The sequence below is a fragment of the Myxine glutinosa genome, chromosome 11 (genome assembly GCF_964187855.1).
Source record: "Myxine glutinosa chromosome 11, kmMyxGlut1.1, whole genome shotgun sequence".
NCBI classification, from domain to species: Eukaryota; Metazoa; Chordata; class Myxini; order Myxiniformes; family Myxinidae; genus Myxine; species Myxine glutinosa.
Genome location: NC_136271.1, coordinates 67,825,489 through 67,840,369, shown reverse-complemented (window position 1 = coordinate 67,840,369; position 14,881 = coordinate 67,825,489). Strand labels below are relative to the sequence as shown.

At 57.1% G+C, this 14,881-nt stretch overlaps 1 protein-coding gene across 4 annotated transcripts in view; it reads left to right on the top strand.

Annotated features, from left to right (window-relative positions):
• Window positions 1-1,255: 1,255 nt before the first annotated feature.
• Window positions 1,256-14,881, top strand: part of NDUFAF5 (NADH:ubiquinone oxidoreductase complex assembly factor 5) — a 78,617-nt gene continuing 64,991 nt past the window's right edge. For 2 of the 4 annotated variants that reach the window (XM_068130804.2, XM_068130803.2), the window contains exon 1: window positions 1,433-1,707. In XM_068130804.2, the coding sequence (XP_067986905.2) occupies window positions 1,522-1,707 (186 nt within the window). In that variant the 5' untranslated portion in view covers window positions 1,433-1,521. Of the gene's footprint in view, window positions 1,708-14,881 lie in introns of all 4 variants that reach the window. The other 2 variants (XM_068130802.2, XM_068130805.2) reach the window with 2 other exon arrangements.

Below are 14,881 nucleotides of genomic sequence, written 5' to 3'. Positions count from 1 at the left end.
TCCCTTCCCCACGGTAAAATCAGAACTAGCTGATTCATCACAAGTCATGGATTGCTTACCCCCAATATGTGGCCGTTCTTTTTTCAGTAATTTAAATAACGCAACGCTTGATTACGTAACGTAACATAACACTTGATTATCGTATGTTCTGACTGGCTTGATTAAACCTTTACCAGATTACAAGCCTGGGCAGTGTATAATCAGCAGAGGCCTGTAGGCCTAATGTCTCAGGCCCACCAGAAAAACCAAGATGGTGGCCATATCATTTTGTCTTGGTGATATTGTGTGTGGAGTCAAGCGACAGATGTGGGTGTGGTCCGGCAGCTGTCCGACCAATGGGCGCACACTTTAAAAATCGACCCCAACAAGAACAACAACAACAACAGCAGCAATGCGAAACTCTTGTAAATCGCAGGTAAAAATATAAAAAAAGAAGAGTGCAAATGCATTAACATCAGCAGGAAAGCAAATGTATGCAGCACAATTAAATAAAGTAAAACAGATCGAAATACCGATCGCTGCGAGCTAATTGCCATTTCTCACAAATAATTAGCCGTTGAAAGGATCAGCCGTCATCGTGTACTGCACCGGAGCCAATTAATTGCGGCGATGCGAACAGCGCCTCCAACTGCGAAACCTTCATACAACCTGTACTGTAGGAAACACGAGAATTGTCACATGAAAATAAAATACCAATCGCCCTGTTGCTCGTTTGTGCAGGAAATCCCTATTTCCGCACGTGTGACGCGTTAAATAATCTTTTCTGTGTCCGTGTAAATGTGAACAGCGTTCGATTTCCCGCACGGTTTGTCGAATGCGAGTACAGTACTGTGTACGTGAGTATGCAGGGATTTCAGTACCCATGATGCAGTGCGCGGGCGCCATATTGGTTGGCAAGCTAAACAAACGAGAATAGTTTATCAATATCAAGACCCCACAAGGCCAAAATAATGAGAGTAACCTACCTAGTCCATTGCAGGAAGTCAGAATAACGAGATAAACATGCTACATTGCAGAGCTACCGATGTTGTTGTTGCTAAGGAAGTGAATGCAACCAACCCTGGCAACATGGCGCGCACGGCATTATGGGATAACTCTGAAAAGCCTCTTTTAATTATTGTCGCCTTGATATCGTAAACGGTGTACAATTATAAAAATTAATTTAAATGCATTGTGCAAGGAATAAAAAGGCTATTAATTTGAATAATGAGAAGACGAGAGGAATATTAAATTACTCAAGAGGACATTTCCTGTCAGTGGAAGATCTGTATAAAATGTTTGGAGGTTAATGGTTATTATAATGACGTGTTTTTTTTCATTCTTTACTTTAACTCCTTTGCTTTTACCTCTTAATCTTTTGTCCTTTTTCTCTTCGGTGTTTGGCTCCTTAACGTGTTGACCATAAAAAAACAACAACAACAACAATTATTTTCATCCGATATCGATATGTACTTCAAGTTCAAGGTTCCCAGTCGTAGTCTGGTGTTTGCTATCCAATAATATTTAGCACATTCCTCTTCAATGGCTACTTTACTCAAGGCGTTGCAATGTTCTCGGCGTACACTCGTGTCGACCTTTTGTCTATCTCACCGAGGTCTGAACAGCGCGGGCGTCATGGACGTGTTTGATCGGGCCCTGAAGCGGAAGCAAAAACGATGGGCAGCGGAGAGGGACGATGCTGCACACTTCGATTACTTACGACGAAAGGTACCAAAGTAGTTATTTAACAAGACCGGAAGTCTAACAGCGGCGTAGCTGTGCTTGTAAAATATTACAAACCACAAACACATATTAGCTTTTCAAACAGTCGCTAACGCTGTTTATAACATTAAACAAAGAAATTTGGAGGAATCCCGACATCCGTGAGGTAAGTTTTACTTGCAGAACTGAGCGAAGATCTACTGTAATCTATATACCCCACAAGCGTTGGGGGTGTGCTCATTTACCAAGCAGCTAGCTAGCGCTTGCCAAGCCAGCCGTTCCTTAACCGTTTGAATGGAGTGCTTGCTCGAATGCTTAAACCACTTGGCGATCTCTCCACAAGAAACTTGGTGCTTTTAAGGCCAGCATCATGGCCTGCCTTTTTTATAATAAAAAAAGGTAAAACATCAAACATTTAAACAGCCTTGGACGTGCACCTTGACCCCACGGCCAAGGCACACCGTCTATCAAGACTGGTCCATTACCATACACATGCACTTCAACCCCAAGGCTGAAGCACATGGTCATTCAAAACATGCATCCTGACCAGGAAGGGCCAGAATGCATGGTCATACAATTGGAGTGATCCATAGGAGTGAGTCCTATTAGGAGGTATTTACCTCCTAATACATACAATATGTATTTACCTCCATACATACAATAATCTATCTATAATTCCAGTAATCTCTGTCTGTACGTTTGTACGTTTGTCTGTCTGTGACCGCTGTTTCTCGACAACCACGGGTCCGATATACTTTTAACTTGCCAGGTATATTGCTGGGGACCCGAGGATGTGCCTTTTCAAGGTTTCATATTAATCGGACAATTACTTACCGAGCTATGTCCAAAAAACGATTCAACCAATCAGAGAGCAGCGAACGATCGCGTGTGCCGAACGTGGCGGGCACACTCTGCCTCGGATGGCACATTTGAGAGCGTATTCATTTATTTCACGTTTGCAAACTATGTTGGCGTTAAACTATGTTTTACAACTAATAAAAACGAATTTGCGATTCATTCGCTTTCCTGCGCGTTTGTGCACGCGATGGCGATTTCTTTACCAAACTCCGGAAGCCGTTCGCTTTGGACCAAACCATTGCATGTAAATAGAGGGGGGGGATTGTCACCACTCGCAAGCCGTTCGCTTTGGACCAAACCATTTCATGTAAATAGAGGGGGGGGATATAATTTTAGATATAGATATAGTACGGGCATGCCCTAGTACATACAATTACAATAATACATACAATACCTCCTAATACAATACATTGTAGCGACCCATGGGTCCCCCAAAGCTCGAGACCAGCAACAGAATCTCCTGGCCCAAGCCGGTGACGTAACCGGCGGCCAAACCGCGGCGCCGAGGTTATAATCCTTTGCACCTGTCGGTCACATGACCACCGGAACCCTCAAACTGCCCACTTTCTGGGAAGCACATGCCGCCGTCTGGTTCGCTCAGGCGGACTCCCAGTTCGCCCTGCGTGGCATTACGGAGGACACCACGAAATACCATTACGTGGTCGCCACGCTCGGCTCCGTGACCGCCGCCCGCTGCCTGAGCCTCCTCCAGAGCCCGCCCGCTGACGGCAAGTACGACGCCATCAAGGCACTTCTTCTGGGCGCTTTCGCCCTCTCCCCGGCTGAACGCGCACGACGCCTGCTCGACCTTCCTGAGCTCGGCGATACGCGCCCGTCCGAACGTATGGACTACATGCTCGCGTTGCTCGGCGAGCATCCCTCGGATTTCCTTTTCCAAGAGCTTTTTCTCCGCCAGCTCCCGGCCCAGGTCCGGGTCGCCCTGGCAAGCACGACCATCACGAACCCCCGCGACCTCGCCAGGGAGGCCGACAAGATCGATTCGGCAAGCCAGCGCATCGGAGCGGCGAGCCAGCTCATCGGGGTGGCTGCCGGGAGCCCGCCCACCGCCCAGTCGGTGCCCGCGGCGCAGTTTCCTGCCCACCCGCCCGATGCCCGCGACACAGCTTCCTTCCCGGAGGCCGCCGGGCCGGCGCTACTGGCAGCGGTGACACCGCGTCGCCCGGTCCCGACGCGTCGACCGGAGCCCCCGCCAGACCCGGCCTGGTGTTATTTCCACGCCAGGTTCGGGCGGCAGGCCCGATCATGTCGACCCCCGTGCACGTTCGGCAAGTCGGGAAACGGTCGGGCCGGCGCTCACTACCAGCCATGAGCACTTGACGTTGAACAGCACCGGCTTGAAGAACAGCACCGGCTGTTCCGGAAACCTGCTATTCATCGCGGACCAAGCGTCGGGGCGGCGTTTTCTCTGCGACACCGGCGCTCAGCTGAGCGTCATTCCCGCTTCGGCGGAGGACAGGCGGGCCGCCATTTGCGGCCCCTCCTTAATCGTGGCCAATGGCTCCGCCATCCGCACCTTCGGCCCAAGCACCGTCGCCCTCTGCTTCGGCAGCCAGCTCTTTCGCTGGGAGTTCGTGACGGCGGACGTCCCCATGGCTTTGCTCGGGGCCGATTTCCTTTGCGCCCATGGGCTGCTGGTCGACGTTAAACGTCGGCGTCTCGTCAACGCCGAAACCTTCAGCTCGCTGGCGTGTGCCTTGAGCCGTTCCGCGCCCACCGAGCTTTCCTGCGTCCTCCCGTTGGCAGACGACTTCGCGCGTCTCCTCGCGGAGTTCCCAGCCCTCACGCGACCGACGTTTTTGGCCGTCGCGGTGCGTCACGGCATCGAGCATCACATTCCCACTACGGGCCCGCCGGTGTACGCCCGAGCTCGCCGTCTCGACCCAGCCAAACTCGCCGTCGCCAAGGCCGAGTTCGCCGCGCTGGAGCGCCTCGGCATCGTGCGGCGCTCCGACAGCGCCTGGGCCTCGCCGCTGCACATCGTCCCGAAGCCGGGGGGCGGATGGCGGCCATGCGGCGACTACCGCCGCCTCAACGACGCCACTACCCCCGACAGGTACCCCGTCCCGCACATCAAGGATTTTTCCGCCCGGTTGGCGGGGCGGACCATTTTTTCAAAAGTGGACCTGATTCGGGGGTACCACCAGGTGCCCGTCCGCCCGGCCGGCATCCCAAAGACGGCCGTTATTACACCTTTTGGCCTCTTCGAATTCCTCCGGATGCCCTTCGGCCTCAAAAACGCGGCACAGGCGTTCCAGCGCCTGATGGACGGCGTGCTGCGCGACTTGCCGTTCCTCTTTACCTACCTGGACGACATCCTCGTCGCCAGCACGTCCAGAGCCGAGCACCTCCTCCACCTCCGGACGCTGTTCGGCCGCCTCAGCGAGCACGGCTTGATCGTCAACCCGGCCAAATGTCACTTTGGTGCGGCGACGATCGACTTTTTGGGCCACCACATCACCCGGAACGGCGCCGTACCGCTACCGGCCAAATTCGAGGCCATCGCCGCTTTCCCGCGCCCCCGCTCCGTCAAGGCGCTGCAGGAGTTCCTCGGGATGGTGAACTTTTACCACCGCTTTGTGCCCCGAGCTGCGCAACTCATGCGGCCCTTGTACACCGCCCTCCGCGGCCAGCCGGCGAAGCGCGACGTCGTCTGGTCCACGGACATGGACGCTGCTTTCACCGGCGCGAAACGGTGAAAAATTTCACCCTCGCCAACGCCACGCTGCTGGCCCACCCGGTACCCCATGCTCCCATCGCCCTCACCACGGACGCCTCCGACTACGCCGTGGGCGCGGTTCATGAGCAATGGGTAAACGGGGCCTGGCAGCCGCTCGCGTTCTTCAGCCGGCAACTCCTGCCCAACGAGTTGAAGTACAGCACTTTCGACCGCCAGCTCCTCGGGCTGTACCTGGCCGTCCGCCATTTTCGCCACCTCCTGGAGGGCCGCCCGTTCACGGCCTTTGTCGACCACAAGCCATTCATTTTCGCCATGGCCAAGGTCACGGAGCCGTGGTCGGCCCGCCAGCAGCGCCACCTCTCCGCCGTGTCGGAATACACCACGGACATCCGGCACGTCGCCGGAATGGACAACGCCGTGGCCGACTGCCTTTCTCGAGCCGGCGCCAACGCCGTCCACCTCGGCATCGATTTCGCCCTGATGGCGACGGACCAGGCCACCGACGGCACGGTGCAGGTGCTCCGGGTGGCGGACACGGGCCTCTGCTTGGCTGACGTCCCCTTCGCGGACACGGTCCTGCTTTGTGACGTCTCCCAAGGCCGACCTCGCCCCGTTGTGCCGGTCACCTGGCGGCGTCGCATTTTTGCTTCGCTCCACGGCCTCTCACACCCGGGCCGGAAGGCGTCCCAGAGGCTGGTGTCGGCACGTTTCGTCTGGCACGGGTTGCGACGGGACGTCCGCGACTGGGCCAACGCCTGCACACCCTGCCAGCGGGCCAAGGTCCACCGTCACACCCAGGCTCCGCTGCCTCCTTTCACCGTGCCCGAGCGACATTTCGACCACGTCCACGTGGACCTGGTGGGTCCCCTGCCCCCATCGCAGGGGTTCACCCACCTGCTTACCATGGTGGACAGGACCACCAGGTGGCCGGAGGCCGTGCCCCTCGCCTCCACCACCACCGCCGACGTGGCCCAGGCGTTCATCGCCACCTGGGTCGTGGGTTTCGGCGCACCGGCGGACATCTCGTCGGACCGCGGCCCACAGTTCACGTCCGAACTGTGGGGCGCGGTCGCCCGCACGTTGGGCGTTACCCTGCACCGCACCACGGCCTACCACCCCCAGGCCAACGGGTTGTGCGAGCGGTTCCACCGCTCCATGAAGGCCGCACTCATGGCCGGCCTCCAGGACGACGGCTGGGCCGACCGGCTCCCGTGGGTCCTTTTGGGCCTCCGCACGGCTCCAAAGGAGGACCTCCAGGCGTCCACCGCCGAGCTGGTGTACGGCCAGGCCCTCTGCGTCCCGGGCGAGTTCGTGTCCGACGCCACCAGCCCCTGGTCCGCCGCGCCCCAGCGCATGGACTTCCAGGAGGCCGCCCAACGTTTTGCCCCGGTGCCCACGTCCCGCCACGGCGACCCCCAATCCTACGTCCCCCCAGCACTCCGCACGGCGGAGTACGTCTTTGTGCGCCACGACGCGCACCGGGGGCCGCTCCGGCCACCATACGACGGACCCTTCCGGGTCCTACGACGGGACAACAAGTCCTTCATCGGCGGCCGGGCGGATCGGATTTCGGTGGACCGCCTCAAGCCGGCCCACATGGACGTCGGCCAGCCGCCACGGCTGGCTCTCCCACCGCGGCGCGGCCGCCCCCCGTCCACTGCACCCCCTGTCCGGCCACCCTCCACCACACCGGACTCCCCCCCGCGACCAGCCAGGGGTCGTTTCGGTCGGGTCATCCGGACGCCCCTCAGGTTGACCTTCCTGGACCAAGTCGATTCTGGGGGGGGGTGTGTGTAGCGACCCATGGGTCCCCCAAAGCTCGAGACCAGCAACAGAATCTCCGGGCCCAAGCCGGTGACGTAACCGGCGGCCAAACCGCGGCGCCGAGGTTATAATCCTTTGCACCTGTCGGTCACATGACCACCAAAGCGTGCCTCGCCTGAGAGGAGGGGCTTTGGTTCTGATGTATGCTTTTTGGTTGGGATGTATATATGCGAACCCGATAAACGCGCTTTCAGAGTTCCCGAGATGATTATACAATAAACATCTTCTCGGACGAGTTTGTGACTTGTCCGTCACTTCGTCCGTCTCAAGCAGGAGCGCTGCTCCTTCAACATCGGAGTATTTACCAGTGGAACTTGGTAAATGAACACACACCCAATGTTCTTGAGACCCGACCATAGGCATAGATCGACTGTAATTTATATACCCCAAAGAGGAATGACCCTTCCTGTCGCTCCCGTAGTGAGCAGCTGTACTTGTAAATTAAAATGCCGGTCAGTGCAGTCAGCGTCGTAATGACATCATAGACGTAATGAGGTAACTGACACAAAACTGCCGCTACTTTAATATACAGATGATATATTTGAACCTCCAGTAACTTTGCAGTCACTATGAAGGGATTCGTGTTACAATTAGATTTACTATAATATTAACGTTACATTAGAATTATAACGAAAATGATATTACCATTAAAAAAACCGAGGCTAATTCCTTACTTCCACGTTGTTTGTACTGTACACCGCTTAGCATTGATTCATGAACCATACACTGCTTCAATCTAGGAACTTCGTAATAATGACAAAGGGATTGCAGTGTTACGATTATATTATATAAGGCTGGTTAAAAAAAAAATCCTGTTTATCATCACTTTTTTTCAAAAAAGTGGGTAGGGCGGGAGGGTTTTTTTTTTTGTTTGTTTTTTCAGAGTGAAATTTTAATGGATTATTCCACGCACAATGTTTTTTTCTTAAATATACTTGATCGGTCATACATGATTAATCATGTTATGATTTCTGAACTAGTAAACCTTCGTATGTACGCACTGACACGATTCAAATAAAGAAAATAAAGAAACCTATGTCACATTGAGTTCTGTTTACTTTTAATATTTGCTTGTGGCGGTTACCTTATGTGCAGGTAACCGCATGTGGCGGTTACCTTATGTGATTACCTTATTAGGGCATAATACACGTGCACGGGCCTGTTGGACTTGTGGTTGTGCGGACGTGACGCACGCGCGGTTGCCGGAGCCACGCCCTCCGAAGAGGGCTTTTGGCTTTATATAAGCATGCTGACTTCCGTTCGAGTTTAGTGTGTGCTGGATCTTGCTGTTACAATAAACCATCTTCGAACCCTACGAATGGCCTCGTTCTCTCGCCTTCCGCGACTCCTAAACTGGTGACCTCCGACTGCCCCCGAACGGATTCGGGGGCTGCGAACGAACACGGCAAGCGCGCCCTAGCCAGGGAAGCCACCTAAGCTGGTGACGCCGGCTTCTCCCGCACGGCTTCGGGCGCAGTTTCGAACGCGGTTTCGAAATGCCGGAGTTTCGGTAATGACGACGGCCATGACTATGAGGTTCGCGCACCGTGCTCGGCTCCTCCTCTACGACCGGAGGGGCGAACCTATTCCAAGACCCTCCGAAGGCACGGCTGCTTCGTCACCTTCGCGCGCACTGACGTTGGCGGCACGGCCGCTTCGTCACCCTCGCGCAACTACAACTACAACCGCAACTACTTCTCCGACCCTGCATCCTTGGGAGGCCCGCGAGGAACCTCGGCAGCCTCCCCCGAGGCCTTGACCAGCCCCTCGGTTGGCTCACCCGCTTTTCGCGTGCACCGCTCGAGCCTTCTCGGCACTGCACCCGCGACCTGCAACCTCGGGAGGCCCGTGAGGAACCTCGGCAGCCTCCCCCGAGGACTTGCCCAGCCCCTCGGTCGCCTCGGCCTACGCATAGGCCCGTGGAGTGCATTCTGGGGGGATGTATGTGGCGGTTACCTTATGTGCAGGTAACCGCATGTGGCGGTTACCTTATGTGATTACCTTATTTGGGCATAATACACGTGCACGGGCCTGTTGGACTTGTGGTTGTGCGGACTGACGCACGCGCGGTTGCCGGAGCCACGCCCTCCGAAGAGGGCTTTTGGCTTTATATAAGCATGCTGACTTCCATTCGAGTTTAGTGTATGCTGGATCTTGCTGTTACAATAAACCATCTTCGAACCCTACGAATGGCCTCGTTCTCTCGCCTTCCGCAACTCCTAAATGCTGATACATATAACAATGGTAGACCAAAACTTCGGCTTTCAAGAATAATGTCCGGTTGCCATACATGTATCTATCAGCAGCTATTGCCATAGCATTCATACATATTTGACTAGAATTCCTCGCCACGAAATATCACTTTGAAGTGTGGTGCTGCGCACACACAACTTGCTTGCCAAAGAGGTATGCCACAACGCGTTTGTTAAAACAAAAGCGTTTATTTCGAAAGCTCGAACTGCAGCACTGAGCGTGAGCGGGCTCGAGCTTAGAGCCCGCATATATGTGCCGAGGCCACGCCTAGTCCCCGGGCGTGGCCGATCGGTCGAAGGGCGGGGCATGTGCCATCGGTCCCCGCCTGGGCGCTCACGCCACCCACTGGTGCATGGAATTATTGCCCCTTGTGCCCGCCACATGCGCCCCCCCAGAATTCCCGCGCACCTGAAGGGTGAGTTTGCGGGGAAACCGGATGACCCGGCCGAAACGCCCCCTGGCGATGGGTGCAGGGCTGGGGGGTAGCGGGCCGGCGGGGCTGGGGGGTGCCGGGGGTCCGACCGCCGGGGGGCGGCCTCGACGCGGAGGCAGAGCTGCTGGCGGGGGTGCCGGGGGTCCGACCGCCGAGGGGCGGCCTCGACGCGGAGGCAGAGCTGCTGGCGGGGGGTGGTCCGGATCGAGGTGGGCCGGCTTGAGGCGGTCCACGGAAATGCGATTCGGGGCACCACCGATGTCGACCGTGAAAAATTTGTCCCCGGTCTCCAGCACGCGGAAGGGCCCGTCGTACGGGGGCCGTAACGGTGCCTGGTGGGCGTCGTGCCGGATGAACATGTACTTTGCCGTGCGAAGCTCCGGGGCGATGTGGGAAGGCGGGCAACCGTAGTGTGCCGTTGGCACCGGGGCGAACCTCCGGGCGGTCTCCTGAAGGGCGGAGCGCTGTTGCGCCACGGACCAAGGAGCCGTGGAGTCGGGGATAAATTCACCCGGTACCCGCAGTGGTTGCCCGAAGACCAGCTCCGCCGAGGACGCGCGCAGGTCTTCCTTGGGCGCCGTCCTGAGGCCCAGCAGGACCCAGGGGAGTCTGTCGACCCAGCCGCCGTCGCGGAGGCTGGCCCGGAGCGCGGCCTTCATGGAGCAATGAAAGCGCTCGCACAGGCCTTTGGCCTGGGGGTGGTAGGCTGTGGTGCGGTGTAGTTTCACCCCGAGTCCTTGCGCCACTGCGGCCCAGAGCTCCGAGGTGAACTGGGGGCCGCGGTCAGACGAGATGTCCGAGGGGGCACCGAACCGGGCAACCCAAGTGGCGATAAAGGCTTGCGCCACCTCAGCCACCGACGTCGCCGCCAATGGGACGGCCTCCGGCCACCGTGTGGTGCGGTCGACCATGGTGCGGAGGTGGGTGAACCCTTGCGAGGGGGGCAGAGGTCCCACCAAGTCGACGTGCATGTGGTCCAACCGCCGCTCGGGCACCGTAAACGGGACCAACGGTGCCTGGGTGTGGCGGTGGACCTTTGCGCGCTGGCACGCGAGGCACGTCCTGGCCCAGTCGCGGACGTCCTTCCTGAGGCCATGCCAGACGAACTTCGCGCCGACGAGTTTCTGGGATGCCTTCGCGCCAGGGTGGGACAGGCCGTGGATGGCGTCAAACACTGGGCGTTGCCAGCCAGCGGGCACGATGGGGCGAGGCCGACCGAGGGAGACGTCGCATAGGAGGGCCGTGCCCGCGGCGTTCGAACGGCACCTCAGTGACACGGAGGCCCGTGACGGCGGTCCGCAAGGCCTGGACGCTGGGGTCGGCGGTCTGGGCCTCTGCCATCCGGGCATAGTCGACCCCGAGGTGGACCGCATGCACGACGGACCGGGAAAGGCAATCCGCCACCGGGTTGTCCTTACCCGCCACGTGACGGATGTCCGTCGTGTACTCGGACACGGCAGAGAGGTGGCGCTGCTGCCGTGCCGACCATGGCTCGGCGACCATGGCCATCGCGAACACAAGGGGCTTGTGGTCAATGAAGGCCGTGAACGGGCGGCCCTCCAGCAGATGGCGGAAGTGTCGGACCGCCAGGTGGAGCCCGAGCAACTCGCGGTCAAAGGTGCTATAGCGGCGTTCGTGCGGGCGAAGCTGCCGGCTAAAAAACGCCAGCGGTTGCCAAGCACCACGCACCCATTGCTCGTGCACTGAGCCCACCGCGTAGTCCGACGCGTCGGTGGTGAGGGCGATCGGTGCATCGGGCGCCGGCTGCGCCAGCATGGTGGCGTCGGCCAGAGCCAGCTTTGCGCCCGACTAACGCCGCGGCCATCGGCTCCGACCAGGCGATGTCACCTTTACCCGGCTTGCCCCGGAGGGCCTCGTGCAAGGGGCGGAGGAGCTGGGCGACGTGGGGCACGAAGCGGTGGTAAAAATTTACCATGCCCAGGAACTCCTGGAGTCCCTCGATCGTGCGGGGCCGCGAGAAATCCCTGACCGCCTCCACCTTGGCCGGTAAAGGGACGGCCCCGTGCCTGGTGATGCGGTGCCCCAAGAAGTCAATGGTGGCGACGCCGAAAAGGCACTTGGCGGGGTTGATGATTAGGCCGTGCTGGCCCAGGCATTCGAAAAGCGTGCGGAGGTGGAGCAGATGCTCCTCCCGGGACGCGCTCGCGACCAGGATGTCGTCCAGGTAGACAAACAGGAAAGGTAAGTCGCGCAAGACGCTGTCCATAAGCCTTTGGAACGCCTGGGCCGCATTCTTCAACCCGAAAGGCATCCTTAGGAATTCGAAGAGGCCGAAAGGGGTGATGACGGCCGTCTTCGGGACGTCGTCCGGTTGGACGGGGACCTGATGGTAGCCCCGGATGAGGTCCACCTTAGAAAACACGGTCGTGTTGGCCAACCGGGCGGAAAAGTCCTGAATGTGTGGGACCGGGTAGCGGTCGGGGGTGGTGGCATCATTGAGCCGGCGGTAGTCCCCGCACGGCCACCATCCCCCGCCGGGCTTCGGCACGATGTGCAGCAGAGAAGCCCAAGCGCTGTTGGAGCGCCGTACGATCCCCAGTCGCTCCAGCGTGGCGAACTCGGCTTTCGCCACGGCGAGCTTCGTGGGCTCGAGTCGGCGTGCCCGGGCATAGACCGGCGGCCCGACTGTGGGGATGTGGTGCTCCACCCCGTGCTTAACGGCCACCGCTGAGAAGCTGGGCCACGTGAGGGCCGGGAAACTGTCGAGGAGGCGGGTAAAGTCGTCCGCTGCCGGAAGCGTGCAAACTAAACTCGCCGGGACGGAACCTTCCAGCAAGCCGCTTGGCAAGCCGCTCGGTGAGCCGCTCAGTGAGCCGCTCAACGAGCCGCTCAGCGAACAAGCGAGCGAGCTAAAGGTTTCGGCCTGGACGAGCCATCTGCGCTTCACGTCGACCAACAACCCATTCGCACATAGGAAGTCCGCACCAAGCAATGCCATTGGCACGCTGGCGGTCACGAACGACCATTGAAAGCGCTGCCCTCCGAACCGCAGGGAGAGGCAGCGCTTCCCGAATGTGCGGATGGGTGTACCATTGGCGGCAAGCAACGCGGGGCCCCGGCCCGCGGTTCGCTTGTCGGACGTGGAGGCGGGGATGACGCTTACCTGCGCTCCTGTATCGCAGAGGAAACGGCGCCCGGACAAGGTGTCCGTAATGAACAGGCGGCTGCCGGAATGGCAGATGCTTAGGGCCGCTAATGAACGCCGGCCCGGTCGTTTCCCGACTTGTCAAAAGAGCATGGCGGGCGACACGTCCTAGCCTTGTGGCCGAACCTGGCGTGGTAAACGCACCAGGCTTGCGGCGGTGGCCGCGGTGTTCTCGGTGGTGGTGGGCAGGGCGCAGCAGCGGCCACGAGGGACGCTGTAGCCTCTGCCCCGGGATCCACGACGGCAGCACCGTAACTCGACCGCGTGTCGCAAGCCGCGAAAAACTTGTCGGCCTCTTCGGTCAGGACGCGGGGTTCCTTTATTTTGGAACCGGCCAGTGCAAGGCGTACCTGTGGAGGTAGCTGGCGTAGGAAAAGCGCCCGGAATAAGAAATCCGGGGCTTGGTCACCCAGCAGCGACAGCATAAAATCCATCCGCACGGATGGTTGTGTGTAGCCGAGTTCGGGAAGGTCCAGGAGGCGGTCGGCCCGTTCGATCTCCGTGAGACCGAACGTGGCGATGAGGAGACGTTTGAGCGCCTCGTACTTGTGGTCGACCGGCGGGTGCCGCAGGATGGACACGACTCGGGCGGCAGTGCCGGGCCCGAGGGCAGCGACCACGTGGTAGTAACGGGTCTCGTTATGCCTCGAAGCTGAAATTGAGCTTTGGCCTGCACGAACCACACGTCGGCCTGTGCTTCCCAAAACTCTGGGAGTTTTACTGCGACGGCGTTGGTGGCCATGGCGCGTTCGGTGGTCAGCGACGGCTGAACCAATCGGGGTCACCAGTGAAGTGTGGTGTTGCGCACACACAACTTGCTTGCCAGAGAGGTAGGCCACAACGCGTTTGTTAAAACAAAAGTCTTTATTTCGAAAGCTCGAACTGCAGCACTGAGTGGGCTCGAGCTTAGAGCCCGCATATATGTGCCGAGGCCACGCCTAGTCCTTGGGCGTGGCCGATCGGTCGAAGGGCGGGGCATGTGCCACCGATCCCCGCCTGGGCGCTCGCGCCACCCACTGGTGCGCGGAATTATTGCCCCTTGTGCCCGCCACAACTTCATGGTACCGGTACATGCATATTGAGCAGTTTGGCAGACATGGAAGAGAACATAAACCACATCAAAAGAATGTCTGATTCGCGTTTATACATCTATCTATCAACAGCTACTGCTATTATAGCACTCATAGATGTATCTATCTATCAGCAGCTACAGCTATTATAGCACTCATAGATGTATCTATCTATCAGCAGCTACTGCTATTATAGCACTCATAGATGTATCTATCCATCAGCAGCTACTGCTATTGTAGCACTCATAGATGTATCTATCTATCAGCAGCTACTGCTATCATAGCACTCACAGATGTATCTATCTATCAGCAGGTACTGCTCTTATAGCACTCATAGATGTATCTATCTATCAGCAGCTACTGCTATTGCACTCATAGATGTATCTGTATATCAACAGCTACTGCTATTATAGCACTCATAGATGTATCTATATATTAGCAGCTACTGCTATTATAACACTCATAGATGTATCTATATATCAGCAGCTACTGCTATTATAGCACTCATAGATGTATCTATATATCAGCAACTACTGCTATTATAGCACTCATAGATGTATCTATCTATCAGCAGCTACTGCTATTATAGCACTCATAGATGTATCTATCTATCAGCAGCTACTGCTATTATAGCACTCATAGATGTATCTATTTATCAGCAGCTACTGCTATTATAGCACTCATAGATGTATCTATATATCAGCAGCTACTGCTATTATAGCACTCATAGATGTATCTATATATCAGCAGCTACTGCTATTATAGCACTCATAGATGTATCTATCTATCAGCAGCTACTGCTATTATAGCACTCATAGATGTATCTATTTATCAGCAGCTACTGCTATTATAGCACTCATAGATGTATCTATATATCA